Source organism: Carica papaya, chromosome 9 (assembly GCF_054855325.1).
Source record: "Carica papaya isolate Zhongbai chromosome 9, ASM5485532v1, whole genome shotgun sequence".
Lineage (NCBI taxonomy): Eukaryota > Viridiplantae > Streptophyta > Magnoliopsida > Brassicales > Caricaceae > Carica > Carica papaya.
The window spans coordinates 2,825,264-2,847,847 of record NC_142317.1 but is presented as its reverse complement, the minus strand read 5'-3'; the positions used below and the strand labels follow the sequence as shown (position 1 = coordinate 2,847,847).

Genomic DNA, 22,584 nt, shown 5'->3' with positions numbered 1-22,584 from the left:
AGAATTCATCTGGAGTTCATCAAGTTAAGCAAGATATCTCCGATTTATTACCTACCCTAAGATATCTCTTCTTCACTCCAGGTGGTGTACTTACGGTTAAGATATCTCTTCTGCACTCAACGTGCATTTTTTCAAATTACTTGTGTATCCACAAGCGGAGATCTTCTAGAGGCTGAGAGGTATGATGCCATGACAAACTTCATTTTGCCATGATGAGATGGTTTGTTTCTCATTAAAACCCATGTTTTTTTTAATGTAAACAATATCTTATTTGATGATTTTTCCGGATGCACTTTTTTATTTCATTTGATGTTTAAATTAGAAGAAGAAATTATTAATCACAGGATAATCTGGAGGATTAATTGGTGAATTTGTTTATTACGTTAAAATAATCAAAATACAATAGAAGCTTTCGTTAACCCTAAAGATCGCAGGTACACATGGATTAAGGGTTCTGTCAAGAAGCTGAGGAATTTATTTATCTAGAAAATTAAGAGATACATAAACATCATGAGCTACTTTATTTTCGTCTGCAAAGTATATGCATATATGTGTGTATATATTAGCATTATGCAGGTTGCTGTAGGGTGATCACGACGAATAGTACAGTCAAGGCTCCATATGCCGCTTCTCCCACCCACAACACCATGGTTTGTCATAAGAATCATTGTATTCACTTCCTGAAAGCATATAAACGTATTTTCACCCATCTGAAGAAAAAGATTAACTAATACTTATCAGTTATCAATTTTCGGTATTAAGTTAGAAAAGGAGTATATGTATTTAGCATGATTTATAGTTGATCAACACTGTTTAAAAGTAGATTATGAGTCCTTGTGAGCTATAAATATAGTCGGCCGACCTATTTGTTTAAGTATCTTTAGCCTTACATATACACACACACTCATGAATTTTACACATCGTTGTGTAAAAACTAATGAAGGAATACAGAAAAGAAATGAAAGAAAAAGAGTGGTTTGTAAACGAAAAGAAAGAAAATGGCTACTGCATTTATACACAAGAACGTGGCTTGACTGCAAATCTGAAATTGACCAAAGGGGGTTGATCCCAAGTACAGAAACAAGTTATTGGTATGATTCAACTATTTGTTTCACTGACGAACAAGCTTAACATTTAGATCTTGAATACCTTCGGCTTGATCTGAGTTGTCTTCAATGATTACTGATAAGATTTTGAGTCTTGATGTTTGTTGTATCATAAATTTTTCTACAGACACAAAACGGATTCTAACATGCAATATAGTTAAAACTTTCATGTTGATCCAATTGAATCATCTTTTTTTTGCAGAGAATACCAAGTTACAAAATTTATTTGGTGGGACACATATTTCTGTTACTATAAAATTCATTAACGAAGTAGGTAATCATATAGTTACCAATATCTTTTTGTCGCGCAGAATACATACATGTATTCTGGGTATTAAGGGTGATAACAATCTGTCAAGAAGCTGACTAATTTATTTATCTAGAAACTTAAGAGATGTATAAACATCATGAGCTATACATCACTTTATTTTTATCTGCAACATATATGCATATATATGTGTGTGTATATGTTTATATAGCATTTTGCAGGTTGGTGTAGGGGTGATCATGGCGTCAAGGATTGATACGTGGCTTGTTAATCCACCCACCACCGAATGGATTGTCATCAGAATCATAGCCTACACGTCCTGAAATCATATAAACATATTTCCATTCATCTGGAGAAAAAGATTAACTTAACACTCATCATCAACTTTCCGAATTAAGTTTCAGGAGTATATGTATATACATGCCATAGTTCGTTAGCTTCATTTATAGTTGATCAACATTGTTAAAAGGTAGATTATGAGTTCTTGTACATATATAACAGAAGCAAACAGGGTTATAGTATATATATCTAGTCAACCTATTTGTTCAAGTATCTTTAGCCTTATACACACACACACATGCGCACATATATAAAATAACAAGTAGATATAATTTTATTCACCGTCTAGTGCAGAAAGTAGCCTAACTGCTGCAACATTGAGAGTTAAGAGAAGCACGAGAACGAAGAGAAGCACCCAAGACGGAGAGAGCTTGTTGCTACTCATTTCTTCTGCTCGAACTGAGGATTAGGAAGAAGCGTTGAGTATTTATAGCACCTAAAAAGTTTAAATTTTATTTATTATTTATTATTTTTCTCTCTTATTTTGATTTACAGAATGTGTCGAAGGCCCCACAGAAGAATTTCAGAGTCAACTTTACATAAAAAAAATATATATATATTTTTTAAAAAATTAATTATAAAAAAATATATATTGGTTGTTACTTACATTATTTTCTAGGAAGACGTGGTTGAGAAATTATTTATTATATTGTTATTGAAGGAGAAAGTCGTAATTTTATATTAAAAAATAATGATTTCACTGATTTGTAGTGATAGTCAACGATCAACGGCACTGAAGAGGAATTTGGTACCAATGCATGTAAGGATATCTAGGCCTGATCATGGTGGGGACCTTACTAATTAACGCGGAAGTCGTAGGCTGTGTTTGGATGATTTTAGTTCATTAATATAATATTGTATAACAATAATAAAATTATATTATATTTAAAAAAATTGTATATTAACGTATAATAATAAAAATTATATTTGTTTGTATTAATAAAATAATATGATTATATATTTGATCAAATATTTATTTTATTTATAATTTATTATATATAATAATAAATAAACATTATATATAATATATAGTAAAATAAATAAATTTCATAATAAGATAAATGTATAAATATAAATAATAAAAAAGAGTAAGAGTATAAATGAAAAAAAAAAAAATCATCTAAACTACACAATAGTAATTTGGTGGTTTAAAAAAAATAAAAAAAAATTGTGATTTTAATAATCATACAATAATTATCAAAAAATTATATCATATGCATAAAAATATAAATAAAAAAAATAAAATTATAAAATTATTATATCATATACTAATAAATAATCAGCCAAACACACCTTTAGAGTTTTAATTTATATGTTTCGACAAACATTAGAGACTTCTTTCGCTTATAATTAATTTTCTTCAATACAATTTGATGAATGCGATTTTGTTTTTGTATATATTCCTATCTAATTTCGTTGCTTAATTATTATGAACACACACTCAGCTTTAATTCCTATTTATTTCAAATTTTCCTTTAATGAAAACAACATCATATATATATACACACACACACACTCACATATAATAAATTTTACACTATTAATTGTGTGTTTAAACACTAATGAAGGAGTAATTTGTAAAAGAAAATGGCTTCTTCATATATAGAATGCCGTGGATTGACTGCAAATTTGAAATTGCACACAAGGGGGTTTTCTTCAACGATAAAAGCCAAAAGTACACAAACATGATTGCGGTAACATTTAGATCTTGAATGCCTTGGCTTAATCTATGTATGAGTTTTCTTCAATGTTTACACATAAATTTTGATTCTTGATGTTTGTTTCATTAAATAAATACTATTTAATTTCATAAACTATTATATATATATATATATATTTTTGGCCTCATCGTTATATACTTAAATTAAATAACTTATTATATAATCTACCATAAAATCATAGTTAAGAGTAGTAGCAGCAGTTCAGGATTTATGAATTGCATCTTCTTCTCAATAGAGTTCAACTCAAATCTCCAAGCCTCTATCCAACATCATTGCTCTCACTCTCTCCACATCCTCCATCCTCCTCGCTTTACTGTAAACCTTCATTAACAGCTCGAAATTATGTTCGTTATCCGGCTCCAGCTCGAAGAGATTTTGAGCAGCAAGCTCTCCTACCTCCACATTTCCATGCAAGTAACAAGCATACAACAATGCTCCCCACACAGTAGGTCCAGCCTCAACCTCCATTTCATCGATTATCACCACATAAGCCTCGTTAATCAATCCTGCCCTCCCGTAAAGGTTCACCATACAGGCATAGTGTTCCATTATCGGCATGATGCCATATTTTTCCTTCATCAATGAAAATAATCGCTTCCCGTCTTTCACCAATCCCAGATGAGCACAACTCGATAGGATCGATACAAATGTGACTGCATCAGGCAAGATACCAGAATTCTCCATCTGTTCAAAATATGCTAGGACTTTTGCATCCCTACAATGAGCAGAAATTATAGAATTCCATGACACAATATCCCTCTCAGCCATGTGATCAAACAAGAAACATGCTCGACCAAGATTTCCATGATTCGAATACATTACGATCAAAGCATTGGCGACGGATAAATCCCATTCCATTCCTCGGCGGAGCACCCATCCATGAATTTGAACTCCTACCTCCGGCAACAACACACTAGAAAGAATAGTCGATATAGCCACTGAATCAGGCTGAATACCATCTCGAAGCATCCTGCGGAAGATATCCAGTGCCTCAACCAGAAGCTCATGGCGAATGTAGGCCGTTAACAGAGAATTCCAGGAAACAGAGTCTTTACTAGCAATCTTATCAAAAACCCTTCTGGCCCTAACAATGTCACCGCACTTGGCGTACATATCAACAAGAGCATTGAGTACAAACCCATCATTTGCAAAACCCGCACGGACAATATCCCGGTGCACTGCCTCTCCAATTTGAACCGACCCAATTCCCCCGCAAGCTTTCAACACTCTTGGGAACGTGAAACGATCTGGCTGTACACCTTCTTCTTCCATCTGAAAGTAGATAGCCATGGCATCTTCATATTGACCCAATTTAGCATAGCCTGATATAAGTGAGTTCCACGCAAAAGCGTATGCATTTCGTTTAGACATTTGATCGAATACTTCGTGAGCATTCTCTATGTGACCACAGAAAGCGTAGAGCCTGAGGAGTTTGGAGGAAACGCCGACATTTTTGCGCAAAAGCTTTGGTGGTATAAGGCGGTGGATTCTAATACCATGATCAATGGCTTTTAGGTGGTAGCATGTTTCTAAAAGGGAAGCAAAAATTTTGGTATCGATGATTATACCCCTTTTAACAGAGGCTTCGAGGTCCTGAACGACAGCGTCTAGGGCTTCGAGTTTTTGAAGGGTGACGGGCCTGTGATTGACCAGAAGTGGGGTTAGGGATGAGTCGGGGAAAAAGAGACTACTTCTCTTGTGTTGAATTTTTGTTGGTACCTTCTGTTTTCTGCTTTTGTTACTTCTGGAAAAGCAGTGCAAGGTCATTGAATCCTTGAAGATGCTAGGCGGTTGTATAACGATAACCATTTCTGAAATTATAAAAACTGGATATCTTTTGTACTTTATGGTGTTTTTCTTAACTATAAATTTAGTGGTAAATACCCACTTGGAAAGTTTTTATTTAGGGAAAGGAGCACCGAATTTTTCCCTCTGATATACCCAAAATTTCAGATTATACAAAATTTACCTTGAAATTTTTTCCTCATTTTGCTTGTAACATAGGGTTCAGCCACAAAGATGCAGCTTTTCCTAGTGCCACTTAATATCTTAACAATTCACGTTAACCTTAGAAGCTATAACAGTGCACCGTCAACTTTAAAAAGCAGTAAACGGGAAAATATTTACTATCTGTGGGTAAAAGTTTGATGACATAACTCTGGGGCTCTTTCTGAAGAGAATTCTTCTCCCCTTCTGCAAAACCCCCAATGTATATGAATACATGTTATATACTTCCAGCTAGCCTCCGCTCATGTGGCAGAAATGTGCATTGTGCTATCCTTCTCAGACACGGAGCACTATTGGGTCATTTCCTGTCAAAGAAAAGAATCAAAGTCATGAAAATTTACTAATATGTGATATGAAATGTTATTTTTCATAACCCTGAATGCTTTCAATCCCATTGCCACTCTTGTTGGAGGGAGGAAATATCATATTTGATAATCAACACTTTGTGAAAGACGATGGTTAGAAGACACACCTCACATTCAGCAAAAACAGGGCGAACTTTCTCAAATATCTCGTCCACTGATCCTACTGCATTGATCTGCATACAAAGGTTTTTTACTAGTACTAGTGAATTAGGAGACAGGATATCAATTGTGAAATGTCGCATTTGTTAGTCACTTACAGTGTAAAGCTTTCCTTTCTTTTCGTAGTAATTTATGACAGGAAGACTTAATGCTGTAAACACATTAAGACGCTTCTTCATGGTATCTATGTTATCATCAACCCTGCCCTGAAATAATAAGAAGGGACCTTTACTTCAATGGTCTGAATATGACTTGAACAAATAAGTTATCCATAAGTAACACCTCATTACGGCCCAGTACTCGTTTCACCATCTCTTCTTCAGGGCAATCAAAGAACAGCACAATTTTTGGCTCCACTCCCATCTGCGTTGCAATGTCATAAGTACGAGAACAAAGGATTTCTGACAAAAGTGACAGAGATAGTCTGATTTCACTACATAACTATTACTTGCTCTAACCTCCATATATTTTCTCTCTTATCATATACAGTAAGTAAGATTTAAATTAAATTTTGATAAGAGCCTTTTTAAGTAACATAAAACACAATAAACATCCTTCAGCCAATATGCATTAGAGATTGATGAGAACTCACAATTTTCTCAAATGCAATTCGATTCTCCTCAGTTCGGGGGAAACCATCAATGAGAAACTTATGGCAGTCACTTGATTCAATCTCTCTCTGAATCAGTTTGACTGTCACTTCTGAAGGAACAATTTTTCCTTCTTTAATAGTGTTAAGGATCATGGCCCTGAAATTGCAGTTCAACCATCAGAGGATTTGTAAATCTGTTTAGTAAAGATGATACTCCACAACCACAGAGCATTCTTACCCGTCTTCACTGTTTGAAGCTATTTCCGTCCTTAACAAATCTCCTGCACTCAGATGCATGAATCCAAATGTGTCAGCTATCTTTATACATTGTGTGCCTTTTCCACTTCCAGGGCCACCTAGAGCATAGTTCAAAGATATTTATATCGGTATCCTTCACAAAAAATGCAATGGTATTCATAGAATATTTTCCCAAAAAAAAAATATATCCATTAAATTGTTACTGTTGTAATAATTCAATAATACCACAAACAATCAATGGAAGTTCGTAAAAACAGCTGGTTTCTCACAAAGAACTTCCATAAGGGGATTGAAAGTAAATGAGGTACCCGAAGCCCATGGCACTCACTGCAGCTATTCCTAAAATGGATATTCTAGATAATTAAAAGCACTTTTATATGTTAGAATATCTTTAGCAAGCTACCGTTTCACCAATATTGTTAGATGACCTGATTGATCGCTGACACTTTAACAACGTTAACAATATGAAAAGAAATATCCAACCACTTACTAATTTTAGTGCCATTCTTAACAGTTCTACCAAATCGTATTTATAAATGGTTTCTGTACCAAATTGTACTTGGATTATAGTTATCAAAATACAAAGACATGAGTATTTGGGAAGTAGATAGCAAATTCACAATCTAACTATGAGCTTGAGCCTCACTCAACATTATGGTAAAAAGAACAGATGCTGAACACTTTTTTGACCAAAATACAGGTGGAAGTCACTTTTAATTAAGTGGGAAGATACGTATATAGATATATATATATATATATATAAATGGAAATTGTTAAACATAATCAATCATAAAATGAGACTTTTGAGGAGACATTCCTGAAAAAGACAACATAATTACCAAGCACAAAAGTAATGAATGGAGTTTTTTCCATGGGAGATATTCCACATTTCCCCTGCAGCCACATAAAGAAAGCAACCACAAGCAGATCATTTTACTTGTCGCAATCTTCCAAAAGGAGAAAAGTTCTAAAGTTGGATTCTCAACACGAATCAAGCCTCATTTGAAATTCATCAAACAAAACAAGTTATAAAGTAACAAGTACCGGATTGATAATCTCTGTAGCAAATGATTCCCAAATCCTGAATCTATACGCTGCCTAAGTCAAGTTCAAGAAACCAACACATTAAGCCGTTCACACCGCACAATAAGCATACACGCACGCGAGAAGAAATCTACACGATCATCAAATGAAACGAAACCTGAATGTTGTTGACGAATTTGAACAGAGACTCTCTGTACCTGGTTAAGCAATGAGGACTTCGAGGAAGAGATCACAGGAGAAAGTGAAACCACGCGCCTCCACATCTCTCGGTTTCCCGTCTCTTTTCACTTGATTCTGCGATTTCTCAATTCAGTTTCGATCTTTGGTTTTCAACGAGGCATTTGGTCGAACAAGTGACGCGCACAACGTGACCACCAGTAATAACTGCACGACGCAACGGCGCCGTTTCTGTGTAGAAACAAACGTGCACAAACTAGTGCCGTTTTATTTTAAAAGAAGTGAACTAAATGTCGTTTTGGAGATATCAAAGCTCGGATGTTTAATGACCGGGTTTTTGACAATAATTAAAGATTTGAGGCAAGAAACGTCGCCGTTTCTCAGCCCATGGAAATCGAGCCTGGATGCTAGAAAGATATGAGGCAAGAAACGGCGCCGTTTCTCAGCCCATAGAAACCGAGCCCAGATGCTAGAAAGATATGGGGCAAGCCCCCCCCCCACCAAGTAACGTATCCCACGGTTTTAAAAGTAGATTGTCATCAATGTCTTTTTTGATTGGCTCACTCCCATCATCATTATAACAAGAAAATCTTTACAGGTATTACCATCCAATTGAAAACCACAAATCCCTTAATTTGGATAATGGGATCTTTTTGTGGGCCCATTTAGTTCAGGCCCACATTAAGTTTCTTCACGAGTTTGAGAACAAAACCGTGCCATGTACAGAAAAACATAAAACAAAATCCAACCTAACATAAAGAACTGCTTTTTAAACTAGTCATGGTGACTGGTTCCACCCAAAAGCACTTTAATTAAGCAGCTTTTCAACCCTTTCATTCATTGTTGGTTGATACAATTCGGGTTATAAATTCTCTACCCATATAATATATATACACACACACGCAGAGGTTCATATATTTGTGTGTGTGTGTGTATATATATATATATGAATGTTTATGACGATGACATGACTCAAACATTACATCACTTAAGTATAACAAAGCCCGTACGTAACATGCATTCTCTAATGTTCTCTACAACGTCTTTATTCAAAAAACTGTTTGACCACTTTATGGCTGGTTAAGAATTCCAAGTCCTTAGTCATGTTTCAACTATTGTTGAAATTTATGCAAGGTAGAAACTTATAACTACTATGAAATAGCAAAAGCATTGTGCAATTCTTTTTTTTTTTTTTTTTTTTTTTCTTCTTGAGTACATTAAATACATCCGTAACTCTTAAGTTTCATATTATTTATTTAAAGAGATATGTTCAATTTAAGATATTTTAATTTTATTAAATGATATGATAATTTATTATTTTCAGTTTGTGAAATAATAATTTTAATTATTTCACATATCGTAATATATTAGACCATTTAATTTTTTAAAAATTTTATTTAAAAAATTTACAATATGATTAAGAAAACATTTTAATAAATTTCAAAAATTGTGTTTCACCTATTTATAAAATTGAAAACAAAGGAACATTCCTATCACGATCTATTCACAAAATTCTTTTAATAAATTTTTTTGTAAAGACTAATTTAGTTGATAAATTTTTAATTTTTTATTAATTTTGTAGATTTATTTTTTAAAATAAAATAAAATTTGCAAAAGCAACGTGAGAAAATATATTTTTAAAATTATCTAAAGAAATATAGTTTCAATAAATTTTAAGATATTAATTAAATTATATTTCTTGATAATTTCTATTTTACTCTTCGATCTCTTAAAAGAAAAAAAATTAAAAATCATATATTTAATAAGGGGAAAAAAAAAGAATTAAACATTGCGTGACGCCATAGATGACGAAATGCTTAAGTAAGATTTATTGGAGTTTGTTGGAGTCTTAATAAAGAGAGAGAACTTAAAAGGCTTACGTGGAGAATTCTAATTGGACTGTTAATTTGCCACCATCACAGCCATAGAGCGTCCATTTAGTGGAGCCAAGCACACGAGAAAGGTCCCATCCTACACATTTAGGTCCCGGGCACCTTTCATGAACTGACGCGGGGTCCACCACACCTCTCTTTCCTCAAATTAACTCACGCGCGTGGAAAACAATCTCACTCGTAGCTTATTACTTTCCGTTTTATTTAACTTTATAAATTCGTGTAAATTCAGATAATATAATAATAAAAAATAAATACACAGGTTTAAATGGCACATTTTGTATTGATTATTTTATTATTAATCAATAATACAAGATTAATTAAATTTTAAAAATTATAAAGTAAAGTAATTATAAAATTAAGGGGAGAGGCTCATTTTCTTTTCGTGAGTGAAATGCATTTGGCATGATCTTTTCGGGAGGGTAATTGATAATAATAATCAATTAAGTAAACATATAACTTCAAAAAAGAAAATAACTTATTTTCAAATTATTTTTTTTCAGAATTTTCATACTATAATAGGAATTAAATTAATATTTAATTTTTTTTTATAATTATATTTTTTTATAATTATAACTTAACTTGACGTAAAAGTTAAAAACAAATTGAAAAGCATGGTGTAATTACCATATGATATACAAATTCCACGACTCCCTATTACTAAAGGCCCTGCTAGTCCTCCCCCAAAATTTACTATTTTTCATGACGGGGAGAGTGCGGTACACGCGCATAAAGACAGCGTGAGAGAAATTTCGATCCCCCGAAAGCAAAACATTTAAAATCTCCCCGAAAGAAAGGGAAATAATGAGTTAGTATATATAGGTGGTTGAGTGGGGCGCTCTCTTCTACTAGTTGTATAGTGGAAATTAATTATAATTACCCACTAATCTCTCAATTAATTTCTGTGATTATGGGGAGGCAACCCTGCTGTGACAAGCTTGGAGTGAAGAAGGGGCCGTGGACGGCGGAGGAGGACAAGAAATTGGTCACTTTTATTCTAACCCACGGCCATTGTTGCTGGCGAGCCGTCCCCAAGCTCGCCGGTCTCCGGCGGTGCGGCAAGAGTTGCCGTCTCCGGTGGACTAATTACCTCCGGCCTGACTTGAAGAGAGGTTTGCTTAATGAAGCTGAAGAACAGCTCGTCATTGACCTTCATGCTCGTCTTGGGAATAGGTATTCATTTCATTGTAATTTTTCTCCCAATTAATTATTTTCAAATTGCTTGGTTAATTTTATGGGTAATTTTTTTGGGTGATTTTTATTATAGGCAATTTATTAGATGGCAGAAAAACCTGGTATATATCTCTCTCTCTATATATATATATATATAGCAAATTAACGTATTAGTTTGTTTAATATTAAGTAGCAAAATTGATTAACATGATTTGACATAAAAAATTTTAATTTTTGACACGTCAATTAAAATATTATAAATTTAAATGGAATTATATTTTTATTTGTTATATTTTAAATATTAATTTTTTAACGTGTATATATTATTTATTAACAAATGTAAAAAATTTTATTTAAAAATAATTTTCTCAAACACATCATTAGGTGACCAAAAAAATTTAATTACTTAATTTGAATTTTATTTTCACCTCATTTTATAAAATAAACATAGATCAAATTTTATTTTTACTCTTTTGTTCTTTCTAATGGGATTTTTGTACGTGCAAAAAATGAATTAATTAATTAATTAATGAAACAATGGAGCCGTGTGGAATTAATTAAATTCATATAATTAAGTAAACAAACACATTATTATATATATAATTAAGCACGCACACACACACACACACATATATATTTTTTAATTGATTAGCTGATAAATTAATTTATGTTTCTTAATCATATGGATATAATATATTAATAATATTATATAACATATAGTTGGGGCTTCATTTTCTTTAGATGGTCCAAGATTGCAGCAAAATTACCAGGAAGAACTGATAACGAGATCAAGAATCACTGGAACACTCACATCAAGAAAAAGCTTATCAAGATGGGCATTGATCCAGTCACCCATCAACCTCTCCATAATAATGAGATGCAACAAGAAAAACCTGATGATGGCCATGATCGCGATCACGATCGTAGCACCGAAAAAAATCTGATAACCATGAACGGTGATGATGATGATCATTCTTCAGGCCTTCTTGATGATCATGATGGTCCATCACCAATATCAAGCATAAATAACCATATTGGCCAGAAACCCGCCATGAATGATCAGTATTGTTCTTCGTCTTCAAGCTCTGATATATTAATGGAGCAGAAGATTAGCAGCGGTGATGTAGCAGTATGGGCAGAGACCATATTGATGGATGATGAACAGTTGTTGTGGGAGTTGCCGCCGACTGGATTTGATGATCAGCTAGGGTTTTCTTCTTCGGAAGAAAATTATTATTCTAATTCATGGTTGGTGGATTATCAAGATTTTGGAGACGAAGACTTTGGCCAGCTTGCTTGTTTTGCTGAATTAATGGACGTGACTGCACTTGGCAAGCTGCAGTAATTATATGTGTGTATATACATATATATACACACACACGCACAGTATTTATATATATATATATATTCACGTTACTACATGTAAATTTCAATTGTGATATCCAAATTCCAAATGCTAATCAATTACCGTGGTAAAAAAATTGAATATTCTGTAAATATATATTTTAAGAATTTAATAATTTTGTTAACAAGGGCCATAATTAAAATGTATCTTTAGTGGAGGCAAATAAGACATATAGCTGAATGATTAGAGCTCATTGATTGCTTACGAGATTAATATAAATTAGAGATAGAGGCGTAAGCTAAACCCACTCTTAAAGGTTTTCTCAATGTCGTGATTAAAATATTAAGTATGTGTATTATTATTTATATATATATATATATTTATAATATATTATTTTTTCTTGTTTATGTTTAAAAAATAAAATACCATGTAGCATTTTCTGATAATGCTTGTATAATATGAATATATATTGATTATACTAATATAATTATATGGTTTTTAGTAAAAATAATAGTTAAATCAACCGGCAAATACCCAATAACCCTATCTAAATTTGCTAATTTTAATTTGCATGTACAATAAAAATAGCTTCAAAATATGCACATATATCAATATATACACACACACACACAATAAATCTCTATATTTATATTTTTCTAACATAAGTACCATGATTTTCGCCCTTAGACATTTTAATATATTCAAAAGACAAAAATCGAAGGAAGGAGGGGAGGAGGGAGGGAGAGGTGAGGCTTAAAATGAGGACCCAAAATTAGAACACAATATTTACCTACCAACCAACCATTCAACTCACCTCCATACGCTTCCCATTCTTTCCCTCTTTCTTTCACATTTTCCCTTCTGCATCATTTTCTATGCTGATCTTTTAATATGACTTTGCATGGCAATCAACAGGTTTTGGGTGGCTAGAGAAGATACCAACAGAGGTGAATACATATATACATATGTGTGTGTGTGTGTGTGTGTGTGTGTGTGTATTAAAACATGGCAAGTCCTACTAGCCCACCAAAGAAATCTCTGTCATCTTCTTCATCGTCAGTCGGCCGTCCACCGGTGAAATTCACTCGTCGAACATCCAGCAGTCGTATAGTGAGTTTATCTCGAGACGATGACTTGGATACATCAGGAGATTTCTCTAGCCAAAATGACTATATTAACTACACCGTCCTTATGCCCCCTACCCCAGACAACCAACCAGGAGGGGCATCTGGGCCTGCCTCAGACTCCAAACCAGAGGGCGCCACCTCATATGGGCCAAGCCGATTTGGAAATGAGTCGCGTGGAGGTGGTGGGGGAAGTGGTAACAACAGCAGCAATGCAGGGGGGATGGGAAACAAGCTGGAAAGAAGATTGTCTGTGATGAAATCAGCCAATAACATGTCCATGTTATTGAGGAGCCAAACAGGGGATTTCGATCATAATCGTTGGTTGTTTGAGACAAAAGGTAAATATGGTATTGGAAATGCGTTTTGGTCGGAGGGAGGTGATGGATACGACAGTGGGGTGACCATGTCTGATTTTCTTGATAAGCCATGGAAGCCTTTAACTAGAAAGGTGAAGGTTCCGGCCGGTGTTCTCAGTCCTTACAGGTTATTGATCGCTATCCGGTTGATAGTTCTAGGATTTTTTCTATCATGGAGAGTTCGAAACCCTAACGAGGATGCAATGGTGTTATGGGGTTTATCCATAGTTTGTGAAATCTGGTTTGCTTTCTCTTGGTTGCTTGATATTTTACCCAAGTTCAACCCAATAAATCGAGCTACTGATCTCGGTGCTTTACGTGACAAGTTTGAGCAGGCTTCCCCCTCAAACCCAACCTGCCGTTCTGATCTCCCTGGGGTTGATGTGTTTGTCTCCACAGCTGATCCAGACAAGGAACCTCCTCTTGTCACTGCAAATACCATTTTGTCAATCCTTGCCGTTGACTACCCGGTGGAGAAGCTATCAGCTTATATATCCGATGATGGTGGTGCCATTCTCACATTTGAGGCCATGGCGGAGGCTGTTCGCTTTGCTGAGATTTGGGTTCCCTTTTGTCGAAAACATGAAATTGAACCCAGGAACCCGGACAGCTACTTTAACCTAAAAACAGACCCAACCAAGAACAAGAAAAGACCTGATTTTGTCAAAGACCGACGTTGGATTAAAAGAGAATATGATGAGTTCAAGGTTAGAATAAATGGTTTACCTGATGCAATACGTAAGAGGAGTGAACAGTACAACTCCAAGGAGGAAGCGAAGGAAAAAAAGATAGCAAGAGAGAAAAATGGCGGCCAACTACCGCCCGAGGGAGTGCAAGTTCCCAAAGCGACATGGATGGCTGATGGGACTCATTGGCCAGGTACATGGCTTAACCCAACAGCAGATCACACTAAAGGAGATCACGCTGGAATCTTACAAATTATGAGCAAAGTTCCAGAAAATGATCCAGTTATGGGATACCCAGATGAGAAAAGGTTGGATTTCACTGGAGTTGATATTCGAGTTCCAATGTTTGCTTACGTTTCCCGTGAGAAACGGCCTGGTTATGACCATAACAAGAAAGCTGGAGCCATGAACGCTATGGTTAGAGCTTCAGCAATATTATCCAATGGTCCATTCATACTCAATCTAGACTGTGATCATTATATATATAACTCTAAAGCTATAAGAGAAGGGATGTGTTTCATGATGGACCGTGGCGGTGATCGGATATGTTACATCCAATTCCCACAAAGATTTGAAGGTATTGATCCATCAGATCGATATGCAAATCATAACACCGTCTTCTTTGATGGAAACATGCGAGCTCTTGATGGTCTACAAGGGCCTGTATACGTGGGAACAGGGTGTATGTTCCGGCGATATGCACTCTATGGCTTTAACCCACCGAGGGCAAATGAATATCTAGGCATGTTCGGACAAGTCAAGAGCAAAGTCCATGTACGAGGTGGGTCTAGTACAGAGGAAGATCTTGACTCGCAACCCTTAAATCAACACCCTGATTTGGGTCTCCCTAAAATGTTTGGCAACTCATCTGTTTTCACAGATTCTATAGCTGTTGCAGAGTTTCAAGGACGCCCACTTGCTGATCATATTTCGATCAAGAACGGACGACCTCCTGGTGCATTGCTTGCTCCACGTCCGCCATTAGATGCTCCTACAGTAGCTGAAGCAATTGCTGTAATTTCATGCTGGTATGAAGACAAGACTGAGTGGGGAGATAGAATAGGATGGATTTATGGGTCTGTTACAGAAGATGTGGTGACAGGTTACCGGATGCACAACCGTGGGTGGCGATCAGTTTACTGCATCACAAAACGTGATGCATTTCGTGGTACAGCGCCGATTAATCTTACAGACCGGCTGCACCAGGTCCTTCGGTGGGCAACTGGTTCAGTGGAGATCTTCTTTTCTAAAAATAATGCGTTGCTTGCAAGTAAACGTCTTAAGTTTCTCCAACGCATTGCTTACCTCAACGTGGGTATCTACCCATTTACCTCCATATTCTTGGTGGTTTATTGTTTCCTTCCTGCCATTTCTCTCTTCACCGGACAATTCATTGTCCAGGGGCTTGATGTTGCCTTCCTTACTTACCTCCTCACCATTACTGTCACACTCACTCTCATCTCCCTCCTGGAAGTGAAATGGTCTGGGATTGGATTAGAGGAATGGTGGCGTAACGAGCAGTTTTGGGTGATTGGTGGGACCAGTGCTCATCTAACAGCAGTGATTCAAGGCCTGCTTAAAGTCATTGCTGGAATTGAAATTTCCTTCAAGCTCACATCAAAGTCAGCATCAGAAGATGATGAAGATTTATACGCAGAGTTGTACTTGGTGAAATGGACGAGTCTGTTCATAATGCCATTGACAATCATCGTGGTAAACCTTATAGCCATAGTTATGGGTTGTGCAAGGAACTTGTACAGTGTGATACCACAATGGAGTAAATTGATGGGAGGTATATTCTTCAGCTTCTGGGTGTTGGCTCATATGTACCCTTTTGCAAAAGGGTTGATGGGTAGAAGGGGAAGAGTACCTACAATTGTTTACGTTTGGTCAGGCCTACTTTCCATTACGCTATCTTTACTGTGGATATCCATTAGCCCTCCCGATGATACTTCCACCAGTTCTAGTGGAAAAATACAAGTATATTCTTGACTTTTTTTATATCTTCTTTTTTCCTTAAAAAAAAAAAAAAAAACATTTTTAAATTATTTGTGCTGCAGACAGACAAATTGTAATATAATTTTATACTGTTAGTCTAACCCTTTGTAAAGTAATGGAAAAGTGTACTACATACTTTTTTCTTTTTTCTCATTTCTTTCTTTCTTTCTTTCTTTTAGAGAAAATTACTGCATTTTAGATTTCTAATTTTCAAATGCTCTCTACATATCATAAAAAATGAAGAGATGACCTTTTCTTTTTTTTGTTGTTGTAATATTTGGAAAACATTGATGACCCAGTTTTGATCTTCAAAGGTTAGAGAGATCTATATAACAATTTATGACGGAGCTTAATGACATCAAATTATAGAAGGCTAGATTTAAGTGTCAAAGTAGTGCGTGCCCTCCCTTTCTCTGGGTTTGATTGTATGCCCTTTTTTTCTCAGCGGCAGCAATGTGAGAGATTCAACTTATTTAAGTTCCTCCCGCACATTGAATTTTTCATCATTTGAAAAAATTCCAGAGTTCAAACTAAAAAAAGAAAAAAAAAAAAAAATGTATACTACTTAGATTCAACTTTATCTATTTATAATGTACTGTTGTTATTCCAAGAAATTGTTAAATTTTGCAAAGATAACCTAAGATCTTCAGAAACAAAACTGGAATTTACAGAGGTCAATCTCAATGAAAAAATTATATTTCATCCAGCAGTTAACACCGTAACAACAGTAAAACAACAGCAGAAAGCACAGACTACTTTCCCTTTCTTAATCTTTTTCCTGTATACAAAAAGAGAAGGTAGAATTTGATCTCACACGAGACTCATTTTCTACTTCACTGAGGAACAAAGTTAAGCGATACGTCTTGTCCTCACCATATTCCATACAAGTGGATTATGCTAAAGTGTTATTTCCCATCCTCATACAGGAACACGTCTACCACGGTACCGGTCGAACAGCTGCAGGATAGAAATAAACAAACTTAAGGTTCAATGTTTATCCTGTGAAGCTTGGATAAAAAACATGCTAATAATATGCAATTGTACCGGAGATCGAAACATTCTGCAAGTCATAATCTTGAGGATACACCATAATTCAACTTTGGAACTAAAGCAAGATTCCATCATAAGTCAATTGGACCTGCTATTCTACTTATGAATTTTTATTTTTTTCTTCTCAGCTCAGATGGCTTTCTTAACTAAGAGTGCTCGAACCGAGCATAGAAAGCCCCAATGAGACTTGTACCCTTGCACCAAGCAGGTGCCAGTCATTCTACTTGTGTATTTATATTCCATAATGCATCACCAGATACTGACTGCACCCACATTCTTCTCATTATGAAGTAGCATCAGAATTGAACTTTTGAAAAAGAGAATACAGCATTCATATTCTCTATTGCAATTTCTTTTTAAGTACCATAGTAGCAATAATTGTGGTAAAAGCTTTCTATAAGTCTTCTTAACCCCAAAATAAGTCTATTTGAATATATGCTCATGCACATATACAGATGTACATATGGTGTGGCACAAAAGACATGCACAAGGATTGTTGTATGACAATGTGGAGCACAAAGAAACTATGTTCCTCCAGACAAACAAGCATACTAACGTTTTGGGAATTTCTTTATTTTGCTCATGCATGAACTTTGCTTGTTTTGCGTACCCACCACTGCTTCAGATTAAGCCAAATAGGTCAATTTATTAACCTAGGGTCTCAGTTTGATAATCATCGTTGCTACCTCCTCATTGTACTTATATTATGTGCATAAATCATGCTTAATAATTACTTTCTTGTAAATCCAATTAAATTGTTCAATAAAAACGTTCAATAAGATACCAATTGACCTTCATGCAAATATAGTGTATGTTTCATGCCTTTTGCACATAATATCTGCATAATTCGTTAACTAAAGTGCCATAATTTCATCAATGGCAATAATATCATCAGATAGTACCCCAGACAATCAACCTGACATAAATATTGCATCAACTCTTGCCCCAAATGTTGAAGCTCCTGAATTCTTAAACATTTTTGGAGGAACAGTTATCTTCACAATTTGGTGGCTGGATTTCAATAACCTTTAGTTACATTTTGACAGTGTCCAATAGCCTTAGGCCCAGATTATCTGCTATTAATTTCATGCTATACTTACTAACTTTTAGTTTATATTTCAAATGAAGCCCTAAACCCAACAAATCTAGATGGGTAAGCACATTCCTACATCTTGAATTTCTTCTATCATGCCCACTGACTTAATCTCATGTATCATGTATCTATCCACTCTAAATATAAAATCTTATAAAATTGTAAATTTCTTTTGCTGCATTACTTCTACGTAGTACTTACTTTTTAAGGTAGCAGAGTTCATGTGCATGTGCGTATAGAGATGGTCTAGACAGAAGGATGACAAGATCTAAATATGGACATGAACAAACACGGAGAAAACCATGCATTTGCATAAAGACCAGATAAATCCAGAAAAGGAGATACACTATGGGCACTTTGAAATATTAATGACTAATATTAATGACTAAAATCATTCAGTAAATTTTTTTGGGGGGAATTTTTTATATTCAAATGATAGAAACAAGACTTCCTGATTCGGATCCTTCTTTTCTGGAAAAGAAAAATGGAAAAGAATCTTTAAAAAAAATTCCGACTCAACATGTTTGTCAAACCGACTGAAAACTTTTTATGAAATATTTTGGAAATATCCTTCGTTTTCATTATGAAACCCACCATCAAGTTATCCTAAGTAGGGTAATGCAGTAATCATCTAACAACAACCATAGAAGAACACAAAATAAGAAGCAAATTTTCATCCATCTCGTTGGAACTATAATATCCACAGATACAGGCTAGAAGACATTGATAAAGGTCATTCTGTCCCTTCCAAGATGTTACTCACAATATAGAAAGTTCCTCATCAACGAATCACAGAATAAGAGAAACCTCTCAGTAAAATAATCTAAGATTCTTTGAGGTTTTCTATTTGTTTTTTATTCCTATTAGATGCAAAACTGATGATAAGAGTGCAGAGACACTTTTTCTTTTTGGGAAATAAAATAAGAGTGCAGAGACACTTACCAACAACTCAGTTTTCACATTTTATTTTTGATAATATTTTGATATACAAAAACCAAAAATATCTTCAAGATAAACATACCGATCTGATATACGGTTGCTGCAAAAGCCAACCAAGAATAGGTATCCTCTGTAAGAAAACTGCAAGTGTTGGCCAGAAGCCACTGCAAAAGAAGACATGGGAGATTGGTTGGAGATTCATCAGCAACCCAAATGATATAAAAATGAAGAGATTAATTGTTAAAAACATGAATAGAAGGAATCAAACTCACCTAAAAAGTACAATAAACCCATATGCCTCCAAAATCATGCCCAGAATAGGCCATCCTATAACAACAAAGAAGAAGCCCATGCCAAAAGACAGAGTTCCCTGCATAACCAATGAAGCACAAATTGGAATGAGGAAGGAGGAAACTTATGAACATGGTAACCCACACGCAGGTCGACGAATAAAAACCTTAAAGTTTTGACGTTTCATAAAAAATTGCATAGTGGACTTCAGACCGATGGTTAGAGTCACCCCTGAGAAGAAGAGGATCTGATTAATCACACAGAGACATGGAGAAGCGTTAATCAAATGTCGTATATAGGCTAGACAATTGGCAGATCAAGATAAGATGGAACATAAATGTAATACACTTACATTTCCCATGGCAAGTAGACCCTTGTCAAAGAAGAAGATAATTCCCAGGAACGAGAAAAATATGCCAAATCCCGTCAATCCAAGCCCAATCTCTGTCTCAATTCACAAATGCCAATATTAAAGGGTGTAGAAAATTTCAAGGGGAAAAACATATCTTTAAATGCTTCAACTTTCACAAGGATATAAATGGTGTAACTCATATGCAATCAAAACAGAGCATAAAGTTTTGAAACATAAACATTAGACCACTTTCTCCAAATCCACATTATTGTAGAAACTGAATGTGGCAAATTGATACACAATATGGTACGTGAGAGACTGCAAGTCAACTTCCATTTATTTGGAATAAGATTTACAACTTATCCCCACACTGTGAAAAAGATGATTTGAAACAAAATGCTTAAATTGATTAAACGGACCCTTTCCATACACCATATAAATTCTCCAAAACTGCTGCTTATATAACCAGCAATTCAACACCTCCAACACCATCTCCCAAATAGCAATACAGAAAATAAAGCTTAAAACCTTATCCATAGTAAAAGAGAAGAGATCCATAATTTTGGTCTTTAAATTTCATCTCACCTTCTCATTACAAAAACATAGACACCCTACTCTCTCACAGAATTTTAAGAATGGGGGAGATGGAATTACCTTTCCTAGATATATGGTAACTTCTCCCCCGCCCATATTTCTACCGCTACTCTCTCCCTCGTCGTATTTAATGCAGGATTACAGGATTTTGTCACCAACTCAATGAGACCTAAATTTCCTCCTCTCCTTCAATAATTAAACCACTAGCAAATGCCATTTAAGTACTTGTTTCAACCTAAAATACAAACGCAAATAGCCATAGTCATCTTCCCCTTCCCCTTCCCCTTCCGTATTATCATCCACAGCACACAGCCAAACAGTTGACAATGAAATAAATGAAAGACAACTTCCCATAAGCAGTAAGAAAATTTCCATGAAATTCATAACTACGCTTTGGCTCTCACAAGCAAATGAAAAATAACACAAAAATCTGCTCGAGTCGTAAACTCCGTATACACATGCAAGAGTTACATATATAGTGGAAAATGCAACCAATAGCGAACAGTATCCGTATGTACTCACTTTTTCGGTCATTCATTTCGAAGGAAACCATGGCGGTACTGTCAATACGATCCAAGGAGTAATTCTTCGTTCACGTCTTCAACTACAGATCACAAGATACGAAGCGAAGGGTATCAAATTAGGGTTTGAACAGTATCTAAGATCTGGAATTGTTTTCTTAACAAGAAAGAAATTCAATCTGATGAATTTTGGAAGACTTACTTGAAACAAAACCAGAAGAAGGAAAAGTGATCGGATCAGTGAATTGAATAAAACGTTGAAGGAGGACTAGGCCTAATCTTTTTCGGCGATGCAATCTGAGAGGGGGAAAGAAACTTAAATAACAGAAATGTCGGTTTCTTGGTGACGCACCACCAAGCCGCCGCAGAACACAAGGTCGTATGAGCCATCCCACGTGACAACTGTGCGACGGAGTTATAACAGAATGTTAAAATGCCCTCATAATTTAATTAGAATAATAAAAAATTACCACCCTCTACTTATAAATAAATAACAACACTAGGGTCAATGTCAAACCATTGTTGTATAAACTGACTGGTCAACATAAGTTAACTTTTGACCATATACCCTTGTTTGACAGTTATTTTCCTTTTTATAAATCATTAAGATATAATATTACAAGTTTAAAAATGCAAAATAGATGAGCAAAATTGGCAGATAGTGGCATGTATTGAATCAATCGAATCAAATCAAATCAAATAGTTTTATCTCACGTAGTTGGAAGAAATAAATATTAGATGATGTTTATATTTTTTAAACTGTAATAAGTACAATAAATTAAATAAAAAATTTATATTTTAATTTTTATTAAATAAAAATAATAATTTATTTTCTGCGTTAACATGACAATAAAATAAATTAAAAGAAAAAAATTTATTTATTAGGATATCTCTTTTTGAAACAACAATAGCAGCTATACTTATGAATACTCTTCTTTGATATTTAGAATAAACTCAGGTATTATATACTTATGTTTTATTTAATAAGGACACGGTTAGTCAATCATCTAATATTGAGTCAAGAGCTTAAGGAGTTTTTATAAAAAAAACTATACTAAATTGACTGTTGACTACTTCTTGTAAACCATTATATAAGAAAAAACTCGAAAGAAAACCTTAATAAGTATAATC

At 34.8% G+C, this 22,584-nt stretch overlaps 5 protein-coding genes and 2 long non-coding RNA genes across 9 annotated transcripts; 3 read left to right on the top strand and 4 right to left on the bottom strand.

The window, feature by feature from the left end:
- Positions 1-185: 185 nt before the first annotated feature.
- LOC148239724 (uncharacterized) lies at positions 186-1,926 on the top strand. Of its 2 annotated transcripts, XR_015816288.1 has the most exons (3): positions 186-650; positions 944-1,091; positions 1,309-1,926. It is a non-coding gene; the product is annotated as an uncharacterized LOC148239724 (long non-coding RNA). The 2 variants fall into 2 exon arrangements; XR_015816287.1 differs by lacking the exon at positions 186-650 and having other exon boundaries at positions 657-1,091.
- LOC110823335 (uncharacterized) lies at positions 1,348-2,127 on the bottom strand. Its single transcript, XR_002541384.2, has 2 exons — positions 1,996-2,127; positions 1,348-1,693 (listed from the first exon to the last, which is right to left on the bottom strand). It is a non-coding gene; the product is annotated as an uncharacterized LOC110823335 (long non-coding RNA).
- Positions 2,128-3,287: 1,160 nt separating this feature from the next.
- OTP70 (Tetratricopeptide repeat (TPR)-like superfamily protein) lies at positions 3,288-5,267 on the bottom strand. Its single transcript, XM_088211420.1, has one exon. It carries the CDS (start codon positions 5,241-5,243, stop codon positions 3,678-3,680), a length of 1,566 nt encoding a protein of 521 aa, XP_088067546.1. The 5' UTR covers positions 5,244-5,267; the 3' UTR covers positions 3,288-3,677.
- A 263-nt stretch (positions 5,268-5,530) lies between these two features.
- Positions 5,531-8,359, bottom strand: LOC110823549 (P-loop containing nucleoside triphosphate hydrolases superfamily protein). The gene is made up of 9 exons (XM_022053947.2): positions 8,057-8,359; positions 7,860-7,913; positions 7,655-7,709; positions 6,796-6,913; positions 6,558-6,714; positions 6,248-6,328; positions 6,064-6,171; positions 5,914-5,979; positions 5,531-5,746 (listed from the first exon to the last, which is right to left on the bottom strand). The coding sequence occupies exons 1-9, from the start codon at positions 8,120-8,122 to the stop codon at positions 5,732-5,734; spliced, it is 720 nt and encodes a 239-aa protein (XP_021909639.1). The 5' UTR covers positions 8,123-8,359; the 3' UTR covers positions 5,531-5,731.
- Positions 8,360-10,747: 2,388 nt separating this feature from the next.
- On the top strand, positions 10,748-12,451 carry LOC110823344 (MYB-like transcription factor ODO1). 2 transcript variants are annotated; one of them, XM_088211421.1, is made up of 2 exons: positions 10,748-11,101; positions 11,822-12,451. In XM_088211421.1, the coding sequence occupies exons 1-2, from the start codon at positions 10,839-10,841 to the stop codon at positions 12,444-12,446; spliced, it is 888 nt and encodes a 295-aa protein (XP_088067547.1). In that variant the 5' UTR covers positions 10,748-10,838; the 3' UTR covers positions 12,447-12,451. The 2 variants fall into 2 exon arrangements, with proteins under 2 accessions (XP_088067547.1, XP_021909396.2); XM_022053704.2 differs by having other exon boundaries at positions 10,752-11,101; positions 11,843-12,451.
- Positions 12,452-13,189: 738 nt separating this feature from the next.
- Positions 13,190-16,759, top strand: CSLD1 (cellulose synthase-like D1). The gene has a single exon (XM_022053703.2). It carries the CDS (start codon positions 13,452-13,454, stop codon positions 16,605-16,607), a length of 3,156 nt encoding a protein of 1,051 aa, XP_021909395.2. The 5' UTR covers positions 13,190-13,451; the 3' UTR covers positions 16,608-16,759.
- Positions 16,760-17,293: 534 nt separating this feature from the next.
- Positions 17,294-21,807, bottom strand: LOC110823095 (vesicle transport protein GOT1). Its single transcript, XM_022053396.2, has 7 exons — positions 21,656-21,807; positions 21,455-21,536; positions 20,339-20,430; positions 20,153-20,233; positions 19,968-20,065; positions 19,778-19,859; positions 17,294-17,570 (listed from the first exon to the last, which is right to left on the bottom strand). The coding sequence occupies exons 2-7, from the start codon at positions 21,483-21,485 to the stop codon at positions 17,532-17,534; spliced, it is 423 nt and encodes a 140-aa protein (XP_021909088.2). The 5' UTR covers positions 21,486-21,536; positions 21,656-21,807; the 3' UTR covers positions 17,294-17,531.
- Between the last annotated feature and the right edge of the window lie 777 nt (positions 21,808-22,584).